General features: G+C 48.3%; 1 protein-coding gene across 1 annotated transcript in view; it reads right to left on the reverse strand.

The window, feature by feature from the left end:
* Positions 1 to 232: 232 nt before the first annotated feature.
* The window catches only part of LOC102432073 (A disintegrin and metalloproteinase with thrombospondin motifs 12-like), a 125,279-nt gene continuing 100,057 nt past the window's right edge, over positions 233 to 25,454 (reverse strand). The window contains exons 19-23 of the mRNA XM_006106790.3: positions 23,011 to 23,163; positions 16,293 to 16,466; positions 13,074 to 13,217; positions 11,117 to 11,276; positions 233 to 4,279 (exon numbers count right to left, since the gene is read on the reverse strand). Of these exons, the coding sequence (XP_006106852.2) occupies positions 4,101 to 4,279; positions 11,117 to 11,276; positions 13,074 to 13,217; positions 16,293 to 16,466; positions 23,011 to 23,163 (810 nt within the window). The 3' untranslated portion in view covers positions 233 to 4,100. The remainder of the gene's footprint in view (positions 4,280 to 11,116; positions 11,277 to 13,073; positions 13,218 to 16,292; positions 16,467 to 23,010; positions 23,164 to 25,454) is intronic.

Genomic DNA, 25,454 nt, shown 5'->3' on the forward strand with positions numbered 1-25,454 from the left:
TTGCCAATTATTGCATAAACATTCATGAGAAGAGACCCAAGTTCTACCTCGCCTGGGCTGTGACTCATCTGGCAACATACTGATCGAGGGGTGAAGTAGGAGGAATCTGCAGGGAGCGTGGAAGACATGGACAGCATCCTCCTCAGGGTTGCTAGACTCCAGTTACCTGTGGTGGTGGTGGCGATGGAGGGCGTCTCACAGCAGGGGTCAATGAATCACATGGCAACACCAATGAGTTTGGCCATTTATTGATGCCATACCACGGCAGGCTATGAGTACAGTCTGGTTTTAAATACTGAGGCGCCCAGCAGGCGCCCCTTGAGGCTGGGCCTGGCAAAGCAGCACAGGGATGCAGGCAGGCGATGGCTTGGGCCATGTACATCACACAACCATTCTGGAGGGCAAGGATCGGTAGGCTTGTGCTTCCCAACCATGTTTTTAAAAAATTATATAACTTAAAATAATAATAGAAATACGAATAATATCAATATCTGAATTAGCAGTACAAAAACCAGGAGTAGCATCAACTATGTTGCTAAGTTGTAGCACCAGGCAGTTCACGTCATGTGGACTCTCTCAAGAGTGAACCACTGTGCACCGGGTATCAGACACACTGCCCAGGACTCCCCCTTCGGTCAGTAGGGAGAAGAGCTGAGACCGGCCATCTCTGGGGTAGTGACGTGCAGCTTTCAGAGTTTACAGGTCTGGAGCCAATTGATGGGGAAATTATGACCTGAAAGAATATAAATCCCTCAAACTGTGTTTCAGAAACTTGATGAAGGTTATCAAAAACATTCACTCAACGTCTGAAAGCATCACCCTGGGATGACTGCCAATTGGGTGTCAGGAGAGAAGGTGGAGGTGCGCTCGCTCTTATTTAAGAAAACCCATCATGAAGTCTTTCCTACCAACAAGCAATTGTTTGTCTCACCAAGTTTCCCTATTGAGTCTCTTGCAGTGTTACTTTCTCACGGTGCTGAAGTATGTGTTGTGTTCAAGAATTAAATTAACCCATAACTTTTCCGAGAAGAGCTAACTCTGCCGCGGAGAAAGGCAATGTAAACCAGACTGGGTCTGAGGATCTTAATGGATTTGAGCACCAGGCCTGGTGGCGGCCCGCTCTGGTCACAGAAGGCGTGCGTCCAGGGTCTCCTGCTAGACTTCTCACTCACTTGTCCAAGTTGGGACGGAAGGAGGACATGGATGGAATAAACCAGCAATGCTGCTTTGTGTCGGCCCCTGTGAGCATCGAAGGAACGGCGCAGATACCATCTGTGTTCTTGCCTTCAGAGTCTCCCTGGTAACCCGAGGCCCCTCTCTTGTTGCAAGCACAGGGACCTGTCAAAACCCTGATGACCCAAAGCGGAGGGATTGTCAAGGCAACAACCATGTTTGATGACTCCAGTAGCATGTGGGGTCCAGATGGACAGATGCCACACAACTGGCTCACAACACAGCCCCCATATGGGAGGTGAATGTCTATGATGCGTGACTAGAAGCCATTATTTGAGAAACTGGAGAATGGCCTCCAGTGGAGCACCTGGCCAGGCCCTCCCTACAGTCCTGCCAGCGTCGCCACCTGGGTCACAAATAACATTCTGTGTATTGGGAAGACCAGCCCCGTCAAGTTTGGTGAGGTCAGTAGGAAGCCAAGTTTGTTCCTGAGTTTTGTAAGACTGGTCATATCAGGTCTCTGATGACATGCATGACCTTAGGATAGTACAGTACCAGCTTAAGTCAATCTGGTTTACTCAATTAACCCCCCGGAGAGCCTACACGACTCAGGGACAGTCTTCGAGAATTGTCTCATCAGAGAAAAAGCACCTTCTCCTCTACTCACGTCACTAACAATTTAAGCACCTTCTCTCGAAAACTGTTATTTCACCAGAGATTGTCACCGGCCAGCAATGCTTATATTTGAAGACAGAGAGTACAAGACTGTAATTATTATTTAGACATCAGTTTCCTGGCTTTAGGTAAACATGTCTACTTGCCTCCTGTTTCTGGTCTATCTTGAATTTCATCCCAACCCCAGTGTTTTGTGTTCCACAGAAATTTATCAGAATAACATACATTGATGGCTTGAAAAAAAAAAGCACACAGTATAAAAATGTTTAAGTTTCTGGTATCCAAGTAATAGAACTGGCATTGGCCAGCAACACCACTACACATCGAACAGAAGATGTGGACTTGCCCGTGTCTATATCTATTTACATGTTTCTGTGAGTTCTGCCACCATCTAGATATTAGCACCATTTTGCAGTAGCACCATCTGCTGAACGGATAGATAATTCAAGATCTGGGACGCTGTGTTCCATGATGAAGATGAACTGTACCTGTGACTGAAAAATGCTGCCCATCGCATGAAGGCCACCCTCCTGCCTTCCCTCTGTCAGGAGCTGAGGGCTTTTTCCCCTCGAGGCCCCACACGCACCCACTCACCCGCCCTCTCCCTCTGGGTTCAGTTCATGAAAATGCCTCCCCTTAGAAGCCAGGAATTCGCCTTGAATTTGAGACCACGGCCTACTTCGGCTCCTGTTGGGTGGTGGGAACATCCAGGATAAGACTTCTCTCATTTCGGTTTTTGGACTCCCCTTGACATGCCTGTGTCCCCCAAAGAAAAAGACCCTCCGAAGTAAGCACTGGGAAGTAGGTCATCCTTACCTCACTTTTGAGAAGGGCTTTTTTTTTTCCCTCTAGACTAGAAATTTGTACTAAGTTCTTATATTTAATACAACTTATCTGATTCTTTGAGATATTTTAACCTGGAGCTCCATTTTCCCACCTGGAATGGGGGAGGGGGGAGGCCATGGACTAGGTTGGAGCAGTTGTGTGTGAACCCAGCGAAGAAAAGAAGAAAAGATGTTCGACCTGAGCTGATGTCTCAGGCAGGGGATGTGCCGGAGGGGGAATTAGACAGGAAGACACATTTGCTCATAGTGAGGAAAGGAAATTCCCAAGGCAAGTGGGAAGAATAAAGGCCCAAGTTCCCTTTCCTCTATGGCTGACCCTTGAACAATGCTGGCGTCGGGGTGCCAAACCCCGGGCAGTCGAAAATCCTCATGTAACTTTTGCCTCCCCTGAATGTAATTTCCCCTTGTATCCAAGGAGTATTTCAGGGCCCAACCCCCACTCCTCGCCACACAGATACCAAAACTCATGGATGCTCAAGTCCCCTACATAAAACGGCAGAGCTCAATGCATCCAGTCTGCCCTCCCCACCCACAGACGCCCACTGCAGATGGAAACAGCTCAGATCTTAATTGAAAAAAACTCTGTATCTAAGTGGACCCACACAGTCCAAAGCCATGTTGTGCAAGGGTCAACTGTACCAGCACGAAATTAATTTCTGTTCAGGTCAGAAACACACATCAACTGCTCCAGCCTGGCCTTCTGTGTAACCTAAATGCTGTAGCATCACTAAACCCTCCAGTCCCCACCTGCTCCCTCTTGTTCTAGTGTCTCTAGGCGGGCGTGGGGGTCTGACCAGCTCAGAGAGGGGGTCTCCAGGGGTTAGGGACAGACCGAGGGTGGAGGGGCACTCTCTCCTCCTCTCTACCTGAAAACTGGGTGAAGAAAGGGGCGCTCTGCCTAGATGAACTAAGGGAATGTTCTTAAAAGCTCTCCCGTGATGTTTTAAACAACAGCTGCCCCAGCAGAGAGGGGTGGTGGGGGCAAGATGATTCTACCAAGATCCACTAACAAGATTCTTTGTTCCCTGGATCAGTGTGGCTCTGTTTCCTGGTCCTTTGAGGTAGTCTGGGAAAAACCTGGCCTCTTTGTTTTTCTCTTTGAGGGATGAAAAAGAGGCATCGTTTCACAGACTTGCTTAACCTGGCACCTGTCCCAGGAGCTGAGCCAGGAGCGGCCTAATTCTCCCGGGTGTCCCCCTGCTGATCAGGGAGCGGCCAGTGTTCAGGGCCCAGCCCTCCTGCGAAGGGGCATTGTGTGGTGAGTGGGACACAGCAGATTTTGTTTTGTTATGGCGCAAAGTTGGACCTGAAGTGCACAGAGGAACACCTCCTGGAGTGGTTCCTAAGGTTAGCAGAGGGCACGGTCAGCAGGCTGCGGCGGGCGATGGTGGCGGCTCCCTCCTGGACTTAGAGCGCTTTGGGGTTCTGGAGCAACTGTGGCTTCCTTGGCCTTCGGGCGGGGACCCCGTGTGCCGGGGCGCAGGAGAGGCAGCACTGAGCCCGCACGGTGGGCACAGAACACTTCTTCATGGCTCTCAGTGTCTGGCAGAAACCCGCTGACAAGTTGTCCTTGGTGCACAGCACATCTGCGGAGGGAGAAAAACATTCAGGAAGTACTGACAGTTATCCTTGTCAGTGAATGAGCACAACTGCTGTTCATTCATACGTGAACCCAGAAAGGTTCCTTAACAACCTAAAATAATAAAAGGGTAATATGCCAATTAGACTGAACGTCATTCTGGACATCCTTCCCGATGAAGCCGGGGCCAGAGGGGAGCGAGCCCGGGTCCCAGGTGCCTGCGGGTGGCTGGAAGGAAGCAGCCAGGGTCCCGGGTGCCGGAGGGAAGCCGGTGCCGGCAGCCAGGGGAAGGAAGGCCTACTCTTGCACGAATTTTCGTGCGTGCACCGGGCCTCTAGTTCATCATAATAGTGGACATCCACTGGCTATGTGTCAGGCGTTGTGTGAAGTATCTGTGTTAAATGGAATCATCAGTTGTAAGCCTTCACCCCTGTAGAGTGTTAAACACTCCCACCCTTGCCGGGGTGCCAGGTGGGTGATAAGTAAATACACCTCTGCTTCTTCACTGTGGGGTCAGCTCTCGGACTTGCTTTGGGCAATGGGACGCCAGGAGACATGATCCCGGTGGGGCCTTGGGATGTGGGGAGGGGTGGCCCTGCCCTGATGGGCGTTGGCCTTCACCATGAGGACGTGGCTCCTGCAGGCACTGAGCCAAGGTGGATGAGAGACTTACGAAGCCGGCCTCAACCCTACCTACAGCTTGCGGCCAAGGCCAAGGAAGGCCTGGCTCGATCAGCTGCACTTTGGCTGACCTGTGGAGGCTGAACAAAAAGTACATGAGTGTAGTTTTAAGGCCCTGAGTGCAGAGCTGTTTTGCTACACAGCATTGCTATGCAACAGCTGAATGCAGTGTGTTATGGGCGCCGCTTCATTCCCTCTTCACAGCAGTGCTGCCAGGTCAGTACAGTGATTCTTTCTGCTTTGCAAATGCGAGATGTAAGACCTCCAGGGGTGAAGAACCGGCACAATGTCATCCGGCTGACAAGCGGCACAGCCGGATCTGGACACAGGCTGCACTGACCCTACGGCTCTTGCTTTTAGTAGTCATGCCACTCAGAGCACCCGGCAACCACCCGGGCAACCAACTAACCAATGCTCTCTGAGCATCGCTCAGCAGTGAGCACTGTGGTCCCTGCCTCCAGAACTGCACATGGAGATGAAGGCATCAGATACACAGATAATGCCCATGACAAGTGTATAATTCGTCACCTGGGTTCTAACCCCTGTTCCCTTCTAACTAGCTCTGGGCAAGAAGCTCCTTAATATGGCGTGTGTGTGTGTGTGTGTGTGTGTGTGTGTGTGTGTGTTGCTTCCCTCAAACACAAAGCAGCGAATTTGACTAGATTTCTCAGGAGCTACCACCACACACTCTATAGCTGAGACTCAGACTGCCTGGCCCACAGACTCCAGGTCTGAAAGGAATTAATTAAGGTCCAAGTCACAGATTTTGCTTCTAGAAAGTGAAATTGTTTCAAAATTGGCTTGAGTGCCTCTGTGAGCTCTGGGTGTCTGTCTTTCTCCTTCACAGAAAAAACTTGAACAGTCCTGGAGAAAAGCTTCTTCACACACAGGCTTCTGTCCTTTGTGAATAGAACTGTAGATAGAAGCAGAAATTCAGAAAATACCCTCGTTACTCTAAACCTGTAACAATATTTTTGCCTCTTTCTGCTTTCCCACCTTGAGGTCATAAAGGCAAAATAATTCTTTTTCTCTCTTCAGGACACATCATTCCCCCCACGATGCCTTGCTTTTTGTTTGTTTATTTTTTGTGGAGAAATCAACAGCTTCTGTTATCTCTCAAATTCCATTTTGCGAGCAGATTTTAAGTGCCCTTGACAATAGGTAACCTGTAATGCTCCTGGAAGCCCACACCTCTTCCTTGCTCACTCTTTTCTTCTTCAGGCCTCTTCTTACACCCGTCATGGCAACCCGTCTCTCCTAAAACCCCCCAGGAACTTCAGTGCATGCGCTGGCATCTGAGGACAAGCACATGTTTCGGCCAAGTATCCCTATTGTGGAAGGAAATGTGAGCTTCCTGTCTCCCATGCCCTCCCCCCGCACCCCCAGCAGCCCACGTTCTCCATGGGGCCTGGGCCATGTGTCACATGGGCTGCTGTGCAGGACAAGGGAAGGGTTCCTTCCCAGGCTTCTGGTTTGGGAACTGGGCTCGGCGTGGAGCCTGGGTGGACGGAGCAGGTGCATTGCTGGTAGCTCTTTGCTCCACATTCCTTTTGCCATGAGTATGTGAGTGCCCTGGGGCTACGTCCAGAGAGGAAGACAGAGGGGGGTGAAATCTCCGCTTACACCCCTCTCTCCACAGAGCTTCTTGTGGCCATCGTGGATCACACAGACCTCTGCTATCCCAGTCTCTGAAGTGGTGTCATTACCGTATCGTTTGCTCAAATGTGGCGCTACGCTCTAACTTGGACTGTTCTGTTCATATGGGTAAGCCTTTTCTCTAAGGGCTAAAGTGTGATCTCTCTCAAGGGTGTCTTCCATTACAAAAAGGGCCTCCTAGAGACCCCCAAATTTTAACCCTGTTGTGGGTTGACTTGTGTCTTCCAAAGATGAAATCCTTATCATTGGTAACTGTGAATATGACCTTATTTGGGAATATTTATTTTACTTTAAATGTTTTTATTGATTTTTAGAGAGAGAGGAAGGGAGAGAGATAGAGAGATAGAAACATCGATGAGAGAGAAACATCATTGATTGGCTGCTTTCTGCACTCCCCCCTATTAGGGATCAAGCCTGAAACCTGGGCATGTGTCCCGACTGGGAACCAAACTGATGACCTCTTGGTTCATGGGTCGACACTCAACCACTGAACCACACTGGCCTGGCCTTTTATTTCCTTTTTGACTTAAAAAATTATTTTTAATTATAGCCGACATACAATGTTCTATTAATTTTAGGTGTACAACACAGTGAGTCAACATTTATATGCCTTACAAAGTGCTCCCCTCAATAAGTCTAGTACCCACCTGTCATCGTATGTAGTTATTATGGTAATACTGACCACTGCATCCCTGTGACTTATTTTATAACGGGCAGTTTCTATTTCTTAATCCCCTTCCCCTTTTCCTGCTCAAACCCCTCCCCTCTGGCAACCATCAGCGTGTTCTTTGTATCTATGAGTTTGTTTCTGTTTCATTTTGTTGGATCATCTGTGTTGTTTTTTTAGATTCCACATATACATAAAATCATATGGTGTTTGTCTTGCTCTATCCAACTTATTTCACTTAACGTAATTCTCTGCAGTTCCATCCAGGGTTTCACAAATGGTCCTCAAGAGCCCTGGACACATGCTGAGTCCTGGGAGCCCCCTGTTTGAGAGCAGGGGGCTGGAAGGAAGAGTGGAGGACCGTGGTGGCCTATATTGGCCCCTATGGGCCAGCCTATGTTTAGCAGCTCATTTAGGCAATGGCTATGAGCCCAACATCATGACATGGCTGAATTGCATCTGTTCTCATTATTATTGTAAAACAATGAGGCTCGTTGTATTCATCAGCCAACTGGATCCCAGCCGAATCATACACAATGCTTATAACTAGGGGTAACTTGGAGAGGAGATCCCCATTTGCCTCTGCCTGTTCAACAGAAAGCATACTTGGAAATTTAAAGGGACAGTTACTAGTATAAGCACGTTTCCTTGCTGTCAGCTGTGTACAGATTGAAAGGATAATAGTTTGCCCACAAAAGAAAGTTGAAAATCAATTTCAACGTTGTTGACAAATACAGTTTCTGTAAGACGTTGGGTTCTTGAAGCAAGGGATTGTCCTACTTATTCTGTACCCTTGGTTTTTAACACTTGCCTCAGACATAGGCCATTATCAACACTATTTGATGAATGAATTACTACACGAAATCCTATTCATCAAGAATATTCTCCAATAGGAAGTTTGCTGGCTCAGATGTTCATTTGTATTAACATTGGGTCTAAGTACTGTCCCTGTTACTTTCCTCATTATTTTTCTTGCTCTCTCTACCCCTCACTCCCAAAATTAAAACAAAAAATACCCAGGAATAGGATGCATAAGATTTTTTTCTTTGGTTTTTAATAATTATAAATGTAATGCATAGAATATAGGCAATACTCAGTAAATACTTCTGAATGAAATTTCTGATGTTTTATTTCTTAGCCCAGATACATGAAAAGGGTTTTTAGAGTCCCTACTACAGAAATGGTCATTTTGATTTAGATTTGAATTCATTAACAAGTTAGATGGCACCCAAAAAAAGTGCAAAGGCCTGGAGGAGAACAAACTTTACATGAACTCATGCCCGATCTTACAAGATGGACACAGGGGGTATATTTACTGTGATGGCTGACAAGGATCTAGGCATTGAATGACTTAGTTTCAATGCATATCAGAGGGCACAGCAGACAGGGTGGGTGGGTGGCTTTTCAATTGAGAAATTTCTTACAGCTGCTCTTTCATATGTTTCCCCATGAGTAAGCGTGGCTCTGCTTTCAAGAGAAGCTAATAATTAACTCCATGCCCTGGTAATTGTTGGCGAATGGAATTCATTATTCCCACCCATTGCCAGCCAACTGTTAGTTACCATCTCTTCAGTGTTTGAATTCAAGATAAAACTACCAGGGATGCATTTAACCCAGTTTTGACTATTGAAGATTATATTATTCAGCAGTAAGGCAGTTAAAGAGAATCTACATATAATTTTAAAATAACTGATAATACTAGGCATGTTCAACCAAGACTGTGTTGCTTCTTCAATTAGATAAAGTCAAAGCAACATAGAAGGATTCCATTGCCTCAACATCTGATTTTTAAATTAAGTTTATTGGGGTGAAATTGGTTAATAATAACATCCTATAAGTTTCAGGTGTGTACCTTTATAATATGACATCTGTGTACTCTGTTGTGTGCCCAACACCCAAAGTCGTCTCCTTTTATCACCATATATATCCTCCCCGACTGCCCTTCACTTCTTTTTTTTTTAAAATATATTTTATTGATTTTCTACAGAGAGGAAGGGAGAGGGATAGAGAGTTAGAAACATCGATGAGAGAGAAACATCGATCAGCTGCCTCCTGCACACTCCCTACTGGAGATGTGCCTGCAACCAAGGTACATGCCCTTGACCGGAATCGAACCCGGGACCCTTCAGTCCGCAGGCCGACGCTCTATCCACTGAGCCAAACCGGTTAGGGCCCTTCACTTCTGATAAATATCATTCTGTTGTCTGTATCTATGAGCTTTTTCCTTTTTCATTTGTTGGTTTGTTGCTTTTTAAAATACCCTACATATGAGTGAAATCACTCAGGTCTTGTCATTTTCCACTTGACTTATTTCACTTAGCATAGTCTTCTCAATATCCACCCATGTTGTGGAAAATGGAAATATTTCATCATTTTTTGGCTGAGTTCCATTCCATTGTATACATGCACCTAGTATTATCAGTTATCATTTTTTAAATCCATTCATCTGTCAAAAGCTACTTAGGTTGTTTGCTCCATGGCTTGGCTATTGTAAATAATGCTGCAACGAACATAGGGGTACCTGTATCTTTACAATTTGTTTTTCTGGTAGATAACCAGAAGAGGAATTGCTGGGTCATATGGTAGCCCTGTTCTTAATTATTTTGAGAAACCTCCATACACTTTTCCATAGTGGCTGTGCCAATTTACACTCCCACCAGTTGCGTATGAGAGTTCCATTTTCTCCACATCCTTTCCAACACTTACTTCTTGTCTTTTGGATAATAGCCATTCTAACAAATATGAAGTAGTATCTCATTGTCGTTTATGATGTTCATTTCCCTTATAGCCAGTGATGTTTAGCATCTTTTTTATATATCTGTTGGCCATCAATGTGTCTTCCTTGGGTAAGTGTCTATTTGGGTCCTCTGTCCCTTTTAAAATCAGATGGTTTGTTTCTGTGGTTGCTGAGTGTATGAGTTCTTTATGGATTTTGGATATGTTAATCTAGCCCAGTGGTCTTAGGTAGTGCAGGAATAGACTCTGAGTGCAAGTTTGTGTCAAGGGATTCATTAAGAAAGCGCTCCCAGGGAAGATCACTAAGGGAGTCAGAAAGGAAGGAAGGGAGGAAGACAGGAAGGGAGGAAGCACCGCCAGCTGCCATCTCCGGCACAGTCCTCGCTTCAGCCTGGTCCCACCGGGAGCTCCAGGATGCAAGTTCTGTCTCAGTCCAGCTCCTGAAGCCAGTGAGCTGCACTGTCACACCCCCACACTCTTCAGCCATTGGCCACAGGCTACCCCAGGGGAAGTGAATTTGCAGGCACTTAAGGCTTTCTAGGCGGAGAGAGAAAGCTGCTGGAGTGTGTGACAGACAACTGAGACAGAGCTTCCACCCTGGAGCTCCCCCAGGGGACTAGGCTGAAGTGAGGAGTGGGCCGGTGATGGCAGCCTGGTCGGGCTTCCTTTCTGTCTTGCTTCCCGCACTCACCGAATGGTCCTTCCCAAGAGTGTTGTCTTAATGCATCCCTTGCACACAGATCTGCATCTCAGTCAGTTCCTGTGGAACCTAAGGCAGGGTGCTGGAATGACAGAGGCCATGCAGTACACGACTGGGGTTCTGAGATGGTGGGAGCATCTCAGAAAAGTCTTTGAAGAAGGAGAAGTGATTCTCATCCATGTGGCATGACGGTATGAATGGGCTTTAGGTAAATGGATGAGACAATCCTTAAGGAATCAGAGTCACACCTCACCAAGTCAGACTGCTTCCTCCCAGCGATGCCGCTGGCCTTTCAGCAGTAAGTTCCCGGCTCAGTAAAGGGGACTGCAGCGACCCAGGAATCAAGTCATGCAGGACAACTTACCTGTGAGAAGCTCTCCCCCTGAGCAAAGCCCTCCACTCACCAGCACTCCTCCTGCAGGCCTGCTGGTTGCACTCTTGGAGTTCGGGAGGTCTGGGTTCATGGTCACACTGGCATTGGTCTTGACCTTCAGTTCTATTGTCCTCTGAGGAAACACAGTGGACAGTCCTCTTCTGGAAGCCACCCCCACAGGAAGCCGTGCACTGAAAGAGCGGGGCACATGGGAAATCAGAATTGTCCCCCGGACCCACCAGGGGAACTCAGCCGAGCGCCTCCAACCCACCGTGGTCCAGTAGAAAGCCTCAGGACCCGTTTTGGAGCCACAGTCATTAGTCAAAGGCACTAATAATGTGGAGATGTGAACTTAGGAGGAGTCCATATGACAGATTGTGTGGACTGAAGTGGGCTTAATTTACTATTGGGTTCTCAGTAGAATGTGTACAGAGGTTGAATTATGTGTAAAATAGGGAAAAAAAAGTCTATTTGGGCCCTGGTTTCTTGGCAACCCAGTTTCTTTGAACTAGCTTTGATCTGGGGCTGGAAATCAGATGTGAGGAAAGGGCACAGAGCTACAAAGAAAGCTGAGAGCAGGATAGAAAGAGAGGTGGGAGAGGAAAACCACAGTGGATGGAGAAAGGATGTGGAATGGACCCAGCTGGACCACGTGTGGTCTCAAGCCATGCCTCCATGGTAAGGCCATGAGGTGGCCACCGGCAGGCAGAAGGGAGGTTTGCTGGCCTGGAAAAGCAGCTTAGACAAGATGATTCCTGGGCATGTAAGAAAATGTCTGAGTTTACCATATATATGCTTTTAAAATTCTGGGTGCCTATCCGAAAAACTTGTAAATACTTACTTGTAAAGATATATGTACCCCTATGTTTATTGCAAAATTATCTTTACAACAGCCAAGACATGGCATCAACCTAAGTGTCCTTCAACAGAGGACTGGATAAAGATGTGGTACATACTGCAATGGAACACTTCTCAGCCACGAAAAGATGAACTATCGCCATTTGCCATTTGCTTTCTTGTTGTCAATGATATACGAGACCCGGTGGGACCTGCCCATTGACTAACCCAGGGCAATGGCGGGTATTAGCCAATTGAGGGGAGAGCTTTGACCCATTCCTGGGATACAAGAGCCAGTAGACTTCTCTCTTCCTGCCTCTGGACAAACTGCCCTAAGAGGCAGCAGTGCATAGGGCTTTTATAAGGCCTTTTGAGGATGGGCGATCAACTGGTCCAGACCCCGGGCCAGGTCAGGCTGGGAGTGCACCAGCTCGTATCCAATTCCCCCGTTCCCTGTTTCCTTCCTTTTTCCTATCACATCTGCTTCCCGGGCATTGTATTTCCTAATAAAGTGATTAATTTTGCCTCAAGGCTTTATTTTCTAGAGAATCCAGGATAAGACAAGTCAGAGTGACCACTGAATCTGTCTATGGAAGAATTTTATTTAATTTACAGTATCACTGATAGTTTTATTTATACAATAAAACAACTTTGAATAAGAAATCCTTTCCTTCTTTCCAGTTTAATTCTTTTCCTTGTCTCTCCATCCAACTGGCTGCCACCTGGCAAACTGATCGGCAGAGGACAAGAGGCCTGGAGCTCGTTAGGCTAAGCCTCAAGCTCCAGGCACATGCGAGTCCCATTTGCTCTAAGAAAAGCCAGAGCATCAGAGACGTTCAGGCCAGAAGTGCCTTTCCTTAGGGTTCGTGCCTCTGGAAAGTTTGGTATTTGATCTTTATCTTTTGAAAGTCTTTGATCTGTTCCTCTTCTGAACTCAGGACAGCAAACATTGACCACCATGTCAGCTCTGGGTCAACCTTAGCAGACTTAGAGGTATATTAGCAGAAGGATACTAGCTCTAAAACATATAGAGACACACTGTAAGTCAGTGGACACACTGAACATTTACAATGAATATATGTTCTTTTGAAACTAAAGGAAACCAATGCTTTTTTTAGAGTAAAGATACGAAGAGAACACAACTGACTTACCAGGTCCCAGTTCCCCGTGGCCCAGTGACAACAGGGGTGCTGGTTGCAGGGGGCAGTGGACACCGGCCGTTGTGCCCAATCACAGAGGCCTCTCGGACAGGCCACACCTCTCTCCTGCACTCCGCCTCCACAGGACCTGGAGCACTAATATACAACAGGGACAGGTTAGGTATAAGCATAACCAATGGACACAAGACACTGGGGGGTAGGGGAGGCCGAGGGAAGGTCAAGGGGGAAAAAAAAGAAGACATATGTACTATTCTTTGTAATATTTTAAGCAATAAAACAAAATTAAAACAAACAAACAAACAGAAAAAGAGAAAATCACACGGAGGCGTCTGCAGTGAGAAGGGAAGAACTTTCTATGGTCACTTTTGTCGTGTGCAGTATTACTTAGAATATTAGCATCTGTACTGGAATCTGAGCCTCTGTTACAAGTTCCTTACGACCACTCAGTCCCTTCAAATAACAGTGGGGAAACCAAATGAGAGAGAAGGAAGGACACAAAGGAAATTCTGAGGATAAGAGGAGGAGAAAAAAGCAGATGCCAAATAGCTCCATGTCAAATATGTCAACAGAAGGAATTTTGGTTAAAATACGAAATGAGTCATTCCAGAATGGATGTTGTTATCTGTGTTTTGCCTTCTGGCCCCAGGGTCTAGAAACGGGAATGTGAAATGTAGACATTTTCATTATGATTAGCTGTGAGCACGCGCATTTGCAATACAAGTTTGTTCATCTCCTGTTAAAATGGGATTCAGCTTCTTTCCTACTGCATAAAGCTGTGAATTACATGTGTGTCTATTCTGAATAGGCAAGTTAGTAAGTTTGCTCAGGGTTCTCATGCACTGGCTGTAATGCTCACAAAATAAATCTGAAATGACAAGTTGGTTCCTCAAGGGACACAACTCTAAAAGGTGTCAGCTTTTTGCTCACTAAAATAATTTTACAAGACATATTGTCTCCTCTGCCTAAAAATTTTGGGAGGGAATTAAATAATTCACCAAGAATCTTTGAAAAGCACTTTGAGTACTTTGAAGAATCTTAATTATCATATGATAACAAAAAAAAACCACACAAAACAATGATGGGTGTCAACATCTTGCCCATATCATGTCAGGCACTATGTGTATGGTGGTACCATGGAAAATGCAAATTATATACAATTAGCCCTTTCTGCTCAATAAAAGAACCAATTTGTTGCTTCCACAATGTTCTAACTTTGAGAGTCAACATGGACTTTTCCCCATTTATTCACTCCATTTTTAACTCCATGAGGAGAGAGAGGAACCCCACATTTGTGATCCGTGTGTGTACCTACACATGGGCATAGAGATTCAGGACCACCTGGCCGTGTAATCTCCAGGTGAAAGGGATGAAGAAGATATAAACCAGTGGTTCTTGAGGTGTGGTCACCAGACCAGCAATGCAGCATCTTCTGAGTTGTTAGAAATGAAAAATTTCACGCCCCACCCCAGACTTCTGAGTTGGAAACTCTGGGGGTGGGGGTCTAGACATCCGTGTGGGAGCAAACCCTCCAGGTGACTCTGAAGCATGCTGAAGTCTGCCACCCACTGGAGCAGAGACGTTCCCACAGCTGCAAGCAGTCTGGGCTGGCTGACTCCACTGACATTCCCGTGTGGCATTAGACAGTGTGTGTGGACAGAGCAGCATCATGACGGCTCAGGAAAGCACCTAATATGTCTAGTCCCTCAACAGCTCCAAGGATGTATTCAACTGACTTTTGCATTTTCCATCTTCACTGCTCGGAGCCTAGGATGGAAGACTTACAACTTGGTGGTTTGCTCAGAACAGAGACATTTAGAAGGAGGGTGGTAGGAGGCCCTGGGAACAGGTGCATGATTGGGGCTCCCAGAAGCTACTGAGGAAGTATAAAGGATACATCTCTTTCATAACCAGAGAGCAGATATAACTGCTCATCTGTGATAACCTGCAAATGCCATTTCTCTGACAAGGCAATCTAAGCTCCTCTGTCAATTCCAGGACTCTGGAAGCCACCATCAGGCTCAGCATACACGAGGGCCTATACCCCGAGCATGGGAATAGCAGGTACTTCATGTTCTCCAGAGCTGGGCAGTGGAAGGACAAGAAAGAGGGGACAATTGTGGCTGCTGCCCCAGGAAACTCCAGGTGTTGGCCCAGAGGGTTAGAAATCAGCATGGCTGCTTGACCCAGTAGATAGCAAGTAGCTCTCTAGGGGAATCCATCCTCCATAGTTTGACCCAAACTCTATATCTTATAGTTGTGGTTCTCTACCTTCCCTTCCCTGGCACCCGGTAGGTTCACCCAAATATTCTTAATTTAACTCTTTTTCCTCAGTTCATTCTCTGCTCAGTGGCCACTGGGCTAAGGTCTACAGTAGAAAGAGTATAGGCCCTGGAGTCTGTCTTAGGCTTGAATTAATAGTCCATCAATTTATTTTCTAGTTGTGTGACCTCATGGAAGCTTCTTAACCTCTGAGTCTCAATGTCCTCACCAATAAAGTGGAATTCATAAGGCCTACTATTCTGGCTGCTGTGAGAATTAAACCAAATATTGTAGGCAAAATGCCTAGCTCACAGACACCCTCAAAACATGCTGGGTTCCTTTTTTCTTTTTCCTACCAGGCATGGATGTATTTGGGAGCAGCGTTTTTGTCTACTGAGGCATTTGCTATTGGCAATTAGATCATCATACCTCACCAAAGAATAGTAACCTTGTTTCCCTGTGTTGAAGTAGGACAAAGACCTAGCAGGGTCTGGGCCCTCACAAAACAGAGGACACGGACACACACACTTCTTTTTCTCTGTGCAATGATCTGGGCATTTGATGGAAAGGAGGAACTCTAAAATATACTGTGTAAAGGGTCTGTCCATTACCCCCAGCCCGAAGCAGAAGCCCAGGAGAGCCATGTGAGGCTCTGATCTAAATGGCTTTCATCACAATGGTCCATGTACGTGTCCCCAGCAGGGACCCCAAGTCCCCTGTGCATCCACTGGGACACTAGGTTCTAATAAAGGCACTGGTGTGTCACCGTGGGAACCATACAACATAGTTCACGGTGTGGACCCGGTGAGCCTCCCCGCACAGCATTGGGTCACTGAATGGCGGCCAGTCATTGGCACCAGACAGGTGTGGTCTTCCCTGAGCTCTAGACTCGCGCGGGGACACAGACAGTCACGTGGTCCGGCCATGTGGACGGTGCCCAAGGGGCTGTACCTGGCTCCAGGGCTCCACCTGCCACTCCTCGCAGGGCTCCGTGTTGCAGCTCATGCTCCGCGGGGGAGGGATGCCGGCCAGGAACTGGCAGTGAAACGGCCTCAGGCTGCGATGCTCCCTGTCCACGCACTGAGTCTCCCGGATCCGGAAGCCCCCGCTGCAGTTCCTGGAGCACTGTGTGGAGAGGATGCCAGGCCTTCAGTGCCCCGGGCCCCAGGAGGGCTCCCAGCACCCGACGGTCCGGGCTGCAGTCACCAGAGGGTTAGTTCTAGTTCACGACGCCCTGGGAGGCATCACCCACTTTATAGATAAGACAGCCGAGGCTCAGAGTGTTTCTGTGATTTGCCCCAAAGCTCCTGATGAGAGAAGAACTGGACTTCAGAGGGGACCGGGGCAGGGGAGATAGAGGCAGACCCTGGTGCTTCCCAGCCTTTCTCTGCCAGATACTGTGGATGAACAACCTGGGTTAACAATACGGCCCGTGGGCCTATGTCCTGAGTGCCTCCTTCCACCCTTCGCATTACCCACCAGCCACTGCTCTTCCTTTAGGTCTGGGCTTAAATGTCACCCCTCAGAGAAGCCTTCTTTGGATAGACTTATCCACAGGGACAGGAACTATGGAGTGACTTTTATTCATCGTGTCCATCCTTCCTAGTAGGCTCTCACTGCCATGAAGCTGGAGCCCTTCTCCCCTGGTCATCGCTGTGTCCTGAGCCCTTAGCACGGTGCCAGGCACAGCAGAGGTGGCCCACACAAACTTTAGGAATGAACAGATGAATTCCAAGCAAAGGGCAACCAGGGAGGGTCTCCGTGGGCTAGAGAGACCTGTGGTTCCCACAGGGAGGAGCACATCTTTCTTTGTCCTCTTACTCCTTCCATCACTTATTCCATTGCACTCTTGGCTGAGACAATGCAAGTGTGTCCATAGCTGCAAGGCATGTTTTCATGTGGCCCCCTCTCTAGTTGGTAAAAAATCACGCTCTCTTTCTGGCCATGATAGGATAATCATGATTATAGGTTCTTGTAGATGGAAAAAGAAAATTCCTCAGAACTTTTCAATCAAGGTAGATCCCAAAATACCATCCCTTTCTTCTGCAACCCGGCATCCCTGGGCTACAGCATGGGAAGATGCGGGCCGGTGCTCTGGGGGGCAGATGGATGCTCCAGTGCTCCCATAAACCAACTGCGTTTAGCTTCTCAGCAATAAGCAACACTTGGAAGACAGCCCCCTAAATAAATTGAAGACTTCGTTTTCCTGCCAGGCTGTATGTACACAGAGAAAAGAGTAGCTGCCAACTTAAAATCAGCCACAGAAGAAATGAGGCAGCGTGCTAATCATTTCCACACAAAGCAGCCATTTTTCCAACAAACAGACGTCTGGGAAAGAGCACATGGTTAGAACAAGAAGGCTTGCTACTAGGAAAAGGACCTTTACAAGAGACGTGTAAAAAATGCTTCCTTAGCTTCCATTCGATGCTATCATCTGGCATTCCTACATTGAATTTTCAGAACAGCATTACCCTTTGGTCAAAAAGGGAATTCCCATTCAATGAAACATGAAGTTTGTTAATGTGCTGAACGAAGTAATAAGGGAAGACACTCCCTAAAGCTGTGACTTTTCTGTTCCATTTTCTAAAGGCCTCAGATTCTGCCAGCGCGAGGGAGGGGCCGGATATCCCATCACTCCACTCCTGACGCTGTTGCACCTCTGGGTGCTGAGGGCCAGTTATTACATTCCTTTCCTTATTGCCCTGCAGGAGGGTCCTTTGTGTTCCTGCTCTCCTAACCCGCGGACCCGACTGAGGACAGGAGCCAGACTGATGAGACTAGAAACACCAGCTGAGGCCTTGTTGTGACCAAACAGGCCTAACCGCTCTCCAGTTACTGCATCAGCTTGTTCAACCAATAGAATCTGCAAACCAGATTGCATTAGGATGAAGATGCCCTCAGCTTACAAGAGCCACTGACAGAGATCAAGTGAAATCAGTGGTTCTCTCTTGTGTTGTGTTTTTTAATTTATGAAACTCACACAGGTGTTCCGATGTGTGAAATTAACTAACATAGGATCAGGAGGGCAGGAGACTGCGCACAATTACCACCCCAACACCAACCGGCTACACGGCCGGTGGGTTAATCACTTCTCCAAGCCTCTGTTCTCATGGTCTCAGAAGGATAAGCCGGATGATTAAACTACCCCGACATGCTAGAGGGTGTTAAGTGTGGGGTCACTAGATCTGTCCTCTGTTTTGATTTCAGAATACTTTAGTGCTCTTCAAGCTGCATGCCAAATGCTAAACCAGGAGCCAGAAAGAAATTCTTTTTGGTTCCTTTCCTTATGCTACACAGATTCCTGAGACCCTTAAGATCAAATAATGCATTCCACACATTCTAAGTTGAACAGCATCAAAATTCGCCCTTCCATCTGTTCCCCGACCCCACCCCCTCCTCCCTTCCTCCAAGTATTGGGCACTTGTTATGTTCCAGGCTCTGAATCCCAATCTAGCAGCAGGGAAAAGTGACACCAATGAGTAGAAGCGATAAAGGCTTTATGTCATAGGCCGTCCATGATCTAGTGAGGCATAAAGGAGGAGGGATCTGTGTCCCTGAGGAGGTCAGGAAAGGCTGGGGCTGAGTCATGTAAGATGAGCAGATGCTCCTCGGCTGGCAAAACAGGATGGGAGACATTCCAGGTGGAGAGAATGGCACAGGCAGAGGCGCAGTTAGGGAGGCTTGTTAGGTAGGCAGTCAGAACACTAGAGCAGAGGGGTGGTGGGCAACGGGAGAGGCCTCCCGTCTGGACATCAGTCCTCAACTCCTGCGTCTGGGTTCATGCTTCCTGTGGTCCCAATGGCTCAGATTTAACTGCCATTCCTCTTTAGGGATCCCTTAACCTGAACCCCCAGGGGCGTCAAGAGAGGGTGATGGTTTAGCCATTCAACCAATGATACCAAGACAAAAACAAACGCAGTGATTTTCAGTATAGGATCCGCCTTCCTGCTGCTCAGTTTTTGCTTGCTGGGGCCAGAAGCTCCCCTATGACACGCAAGTCTAGGTTCTGACTTTGGCACATTGGGATTTCATATATGTTCCTGGGAACACGTTACATATAAAAGTTGGGGACTCTTTGTACTTAGCAAGACAGAGGCTCTTTCCCTAATTAATTCACTTGTAAAAATTCACATCTAAAAATATGTAGCACTGCCATCGACAACCTGTAAAACGTAGTAACCATGGAGACAAGCAGGACAGACAGAAAGACGTCCACTCAGGAAGGTGGGAGCCGTGGGTGCCGCCTGGCATTGGTGTCACACCCACTGAGGGTTTCAAGCTGGTCCGTGTCAGCACTGCAGCTCTTCCACAAGGGGCACCTTCCTCCTCGGACAGGGTTTAACGTTCTGAAATTGCCGTGCCTCTCCCAGCTGGGGTGCATGTTTCCTGTGCGGCGCGTCCCTTCCTCTGGAAAGCTGTCATTACACTGATGACGCCTCCTCCGGGGGGTGGCTTCTTAAAACTGAGAGAGTTTAGTGCTACCTGTGTGATGGGGTGTTAGTGATGTGCACGCCAACCTTTTGTCTCCCCCGTGGGAATTATAAAGAGGGGTCTGTATTAGGTGAAAATTAAATTGTTTATCGAAAGCTCTTGTGCAGTGTTGGGTGCATGGTGGTAGTTGGCAAATGCCAGGGCTCAAGGTAGGTGAAGTCCTCCCAAGTTCATGGACACTTTGAGCGCCTTGTCTGCTTAGGACGCCTGCTTGAGCCGGTCACTTGGTTGACAGGACTTACTCCACTGTCACCTGTCCACAGGCCTGCAGTCCCCGGAAGCCAGAGGTTAGTAAACACATGAGAGCCAGTCCTAACCTTTACCTTGAGCTTAGAGTTTCCCCAGGGTTTCATTGGAACAGTCTTTCACCATTTACAAAGTCGTTGCACAAATATTCTCTCTTTTGATCCTTAAAATAACTCTATGAGGTAAGTAGAGGCAATATTCTCCACTTCATTTTTCAGAGGGGAGCAAACTGAAGCTCCGAAGATGTTAGATGAATGGACTAGAGTCACATGCTGGCCAGCGACCTGGGGAGAGAAGGTACCCACCCAGATGTGTCTGATGCCCAGCCCAGCGCTGCTCCCAGGATTCAATTCTGCAGAACTACTTTTCCCCAAGTCCGCCTCAGGGACAACCTGAGGACTACAGTCCCGGTTGGTTCTGGACAGACGAATGCATCAAGAGGAAGCAAGTGCATTCTGGAAAATGACTTCTACACCCTGTGAAGCTAGAGACCCGAATGTGACTTCTCATTCTACCGTCACATGTGAGAGAACAGCCACAGCAGTGGTATTAGGCTCCGGCAAGCACACAGTGGTAGAGACACAGCTGATAAAACAAGTGCAATTCAGAGCAATCATAGTGAGAAACCCGGGGGCCCCAGGTGTGACACCTGTGGGTTCAGGTGAGACTGCAGCACACCCTGCAGTCCCATAAGCATTAAAGTGTTCCTGGACCTGGGGTAGGTATTGGTGGGATAATGCAGAAGGTACAAGGGAAAATTAGGATTCTTCCCTCTGAGAAAGTATCTGTGAAAAGGCAAACCTGTTAACTTGGTAGAATCTAAACCCTTTGGATATTTAAAGCAAAACCAGGGGTCCACTTTCCTACTGTAGATTTGGGGGGTTGCCTCTGAGTGAGCTAAAAATCCTGATGGAACAGGGAAACTAAGAATCTTTCCCAGTGTGTGGTCGGGACTTCCGACACCCTTATGACCTGGTTAAAAAGTGGGAGTCAAAACCCAGCCTCTCTTCATCATCAGAATTGAAGATAAAGGCCTGGCTGGTTTGGCTCAGTGGACAGAGTGTCAGCCTGCGGACTGAGGGGTCCTGGGTTTAGTTCCGGCCAGGGGCACACGCCAGGGTTGTGGGCTCGGTCCCCAGTGTGGGGTGTGTGGGAGGTAGATGATCGATGATTCTCATTGATGTTTCTGTCTCTCTCTCCCTCTCCTTTCCTTTCTGAAATCAATAAAAACATATTAAAAAAAGAATTGAAGATAAAATCGAAACCAACATTCCCAGGCAAAAGAGAAGTCACGTATGCAGTATCCATAACATCCAATAGTCAGAAAAAATAAAAGTCAGCGCAACCCACCATCCGTAGCTCAATGGTGTCTCTGATGTTGGGTGTATCTATCATCCCGAGAGAAGAGACGCTCTCTGTACTGATGGGACTGTGTCACCCTGAGGATTAGACTTGAGCTGTGGTGGGGACCACATTCCGCAGAACCTGATGACATGTAGAGACATCTACAGCCACCCGGCATGCTGCGGGGTTGACAGTACTCCCCCTCCCGGCCACGAGGGAGGGACTCAGAGGCAGGGAAGGGATGCCGGGCAGAGCAGGGCTTTCTCGGGGGGGGGTCTGGCCCCAGAGAAGAGCTCCCAGGTCTCTCATCCGGGCTTTTCACCAGCTGGAACCCCTAGGGTTTTAACTGGAGTGACGTGTTCAATGTGTGATCTATTCCATGGGTCTGCCCTTCTTATGAGCCGTGTAATTTCCACGGGAAGGACCAAGGACTAGTCCCAGTGATGGGAAAGTGGGCCTTTAGGACTTGCTCAGAGGTAGAAGATGTTTCTTGAGATTTTTCTGGATATGGAAGAGGATTTATAGCCAAGCGTTTGGTCCTTGTTGGACCCTGAGTTTGTTATGAGTTGGCAGAGAAAGAAACAAGAACCAGCATTCCCCCCTGAAAGGAAAATGGCATGCCACAGAGGGCGGGGCTTGGCGGGTGGCAAAGAAAGGCCAAGCAGTTTTCTCAGGGAGTTGCCTGCTCCCCCTGCCCCCTCTCTTCCAAAAGACCAGAGCCTCACTCTGGAAAAGCTTCGAGAGCAAAATGACATTCCACCGTCCTGTCTGCAGCTCAGTCTGCAGGGGACCCAGAGCTGTCAGTGAGACCCCCCCGCAGTGCTGCTCCCCAGAGAGAAGACGGGGCCCGCAGGGCATCTGGGGCTGTGTGTGCTTGGCAGACGGGTGCACGCATGGCCCCACCTCTGTGCCGCCTACAGCCAGGCAGCTTTCAACTCACCGCTGGCCAGTGCCAGGCAGCCTGGGTGGAGGTCCCCAGAGGCTGGTGTGAAGCAGAGGCAGCCTGGCTAGTGGCCCCGAGCACCCACGCGAGGTGATGCAGCCTTTACAAGAACTCTGCAGACAGCCCGACGAGCAAAGACAATAAAACCACAGCCCGATCGGCACTTTTAAAGATCAAATTCTCCTTTGCAGTTCAGCTTTCATTTTGAGTCTGGCAGATTCAATGTAATACTGGCTTTGTGAGCAGCTGCTGGGACATGATTTGATTATGCATGCGATAACGTATACTTATTACTTGTAATGGTAAAAGTAAGTAATTTAGAAATAGTGTTGCATGCTGGACAAGCAATTCACTCCACAAGTGTAACTCACCCGGTGAGGGAAAGGACAGGGAGATACACACACACTCTACTTGTGCTAAGACTACTGTCCACAGGGTAGTAGGCCTATGGCCACACCTAGGATTTACTCACCCACAATTTCCTCACAGAAATGAGGCAGAGGGAGGCAGGGATGGGGGAAGGGAGCAGAGAACCAACTTTATAGCAAATGCTTATGTAAGACCTCCTCACCCACCCACCACTGAGCCTGGTCAGTAACCCCCCTCCCCCCTCCCCCCCCCCCCCCACTGAGCCTGGTCCGTTACCTTGCTCCAGTTTCCCACTCTCCAGCCGGCGCAGGGACGGAGGTGGCATCTCTTGGCGGGGTCCGGCCTCTGAACGGCCGCACAGTCGGAATCCACCCGGGTGCTGCACTCCACGCGGCGCCAGTAGGCCCCCAGCCCGCATGTGGTGGAACACTGTGGGGGGGACAGAACACAGAGCTGAGCCCGGCTTCCTCAGACACACCGGGCACCTGCAGGCGGACTGCCCAGTCTCGCTGCTCACTGGAACTGCCCAGCAATCTTAACAAACACCAGCACGGGGCCCCGGCCCCGGGCAAATGGCTGCATCTCAGCTGGCAGGGCCCACGCATCAGGAATTTAAATAATTCCCATTATAATAAATGGCCACGGCTGGAATCCCTGACTGATATGCAGGATGACAAGCCAGTGCAAAAAAAAGGGACATTTGTAATGCTTTCAACAGTAAAGTTTAAAAAAGAAATGATGCTGGCTTCAGTGCCAAACCGCTGCATTTCACACCAGTGCTGTTCCAGTGACGTCAGACCCGCACACCTGCCTCCCACCTCACCTCTTACACCACCGCTATCACCTATCTCAACGAGGCTCTCCTCACACACTGTGGTGCAAAGGGCATTGTTATAAAGAAACCCAGGCTTGGGGAGCTGGCTTGCCCCAGGAGTCGGACTAGGATTTTCTGCTTCTAAACCGCAGTCTAATATTGCTACAGCAGCACTTCTGCACCGCGAGTGTCCGTGGGAGTCACCGGGACACGCTGTGACAGGCAGGTTCTGACTCAGGAGGTCTGGGAGGGGCTGGAGAGGATGCAGTTCTAACCGGCTCCCAGGGGATGCAGGTGCTGGGGGTCCTCAGACCACACGTGGAGTTAGACAGATGCTACGACAGGATGCTTTCCCTCCTTGACCCGATGGTGGTGAATAAATCAATCACCGTTTGCCACACGCATAGTCCATTCCTCACAAGATGTTTTAATTTGTTTATAACTCTTTAATAGCTCAGGTTTAGCAAGGGGTCACCTTGAAAGCTGCACAAACGTTCCCCCTATAATTTCTTGTATTCTACGTGCCTGATGCTTTCTCATGGCTGCTTTTGACCCCCTATAATTCCTTGTATTCTACATGCCTGGTGCTTTCACATGGTTGCTTTGACTTGCATCCCCTCTTCCGTGCTCATCCTCAGAAGGCAGGGCTGTTTCAGGGCATGAGAAACACAGCTCTGGGCTAATAAAGAAAAGAGGTGGGAGTTCCATCTATGACATTTTGGAAGTTTTTTTTGATGAGTTATGAATAAAAACCAGCCTTACATTAATTTCTCTTGCTGGATTTTCACCCTCCATATCATGTCATGTTTCACTCTGTGTGACTTCTTGGGTTAGAACACATAGGTGACAGATAAATTCACTGTAGAATCATAGAAGGGCAGAGTAGAAAACAGCAGGTCATCATTGTTTCCACTGGGCTCATGGAGCTCATCTCTCCCCGTCCTTAAAGTTGTTTGTCATTTGGTTTGTATCTCTCAGGTTCCTAGCACTTTCTCCCCTGAACTAGACCATGTGTCTATAACAGAGACAATGACAGCGGAAGTGCACTGAGCGACCCCTTGTTCACACCATGCGCTTTGCAATGGGACTTTGCAGCTCCTCCCGGCAGGTAGTGGCATATAGTTCCCCAGCTCTTGAATCGGGACTGCTCTGTGACTTTGGCGGATAAAACGCAGTGGGTGATGCCCTAACTGGTTTGGCTCAGTGGATAGAGCAGCAGCCTGCGGACTGAAGGGTCCCAGGTTCGATTCCGATCAGGGGCATGTACCTTGGTTGCGGGCACATCCCCAGGAGGGAGTGTGCAGGAGGCAGCTGATTGATGTTTCTCTCTCATCGATGTTTCTAACTCTCTATCCCTCTCCCTTCCTCTCTATAAAAAAAAAATCAATAAAATATATTTTAAAAAGGCAGTGGGTGATGTTGTGCCAGTTCTCAAGGGGCCTTGCTGGTTTCAGTCCTCTCTCTTGGACCCCGTCTCTGCCATGGGAACAAGGCTAGTCTGCTGTGGGATGAGAGATCATGTGGAACAGAGTGGGGTGACCCGCCCAAGGCCATCCCAGAGCGGCCAGCTTCAGCCGACTCTCCAGCAGCCACTCAGCCCAGCTAAGCTCAGCCCCGATAGCAGAAGCTCTCAGCTGACCCACAGACCCGTGAACAAACATCAATGTTTACTGAGGTGTCGTGGTTGGTTGTTGTTTGGCGTTGCTGTGGCAATGGACAGTTCTGGGTTAAACATTTTGTTTCCTAAGCTGCTGAAGCAGAGCAGGCCCCACGCCTGGTCATGAGGGAAGCGCCTGCCAAGTGTGTCGCTCTGGAAAACTGCACTCCGGGCCGGTTCCCCTTCCCAGCCAAGCTCCCTGGAAGTGGTAGCTCTCAATGGCTCCCGCGAGGTTGATAAATTTTTGGT

Source organism: Myotis lucifugus, unplaced genomic scaffold (genome assembly GCF_000147115.1).
Source record: "Myotis lucifugus unplaced genomic scaffold, Myoluc2.0 scaffold_911, whole genome shotgun sequence".
In the NCBI taxonomy this organism is placed as follows: Eukaryota; Metazoa; Chordata; class Mammalia; order Chiroptera; family Vespertilionidae; genus Myotis; species Myotis lucifugus.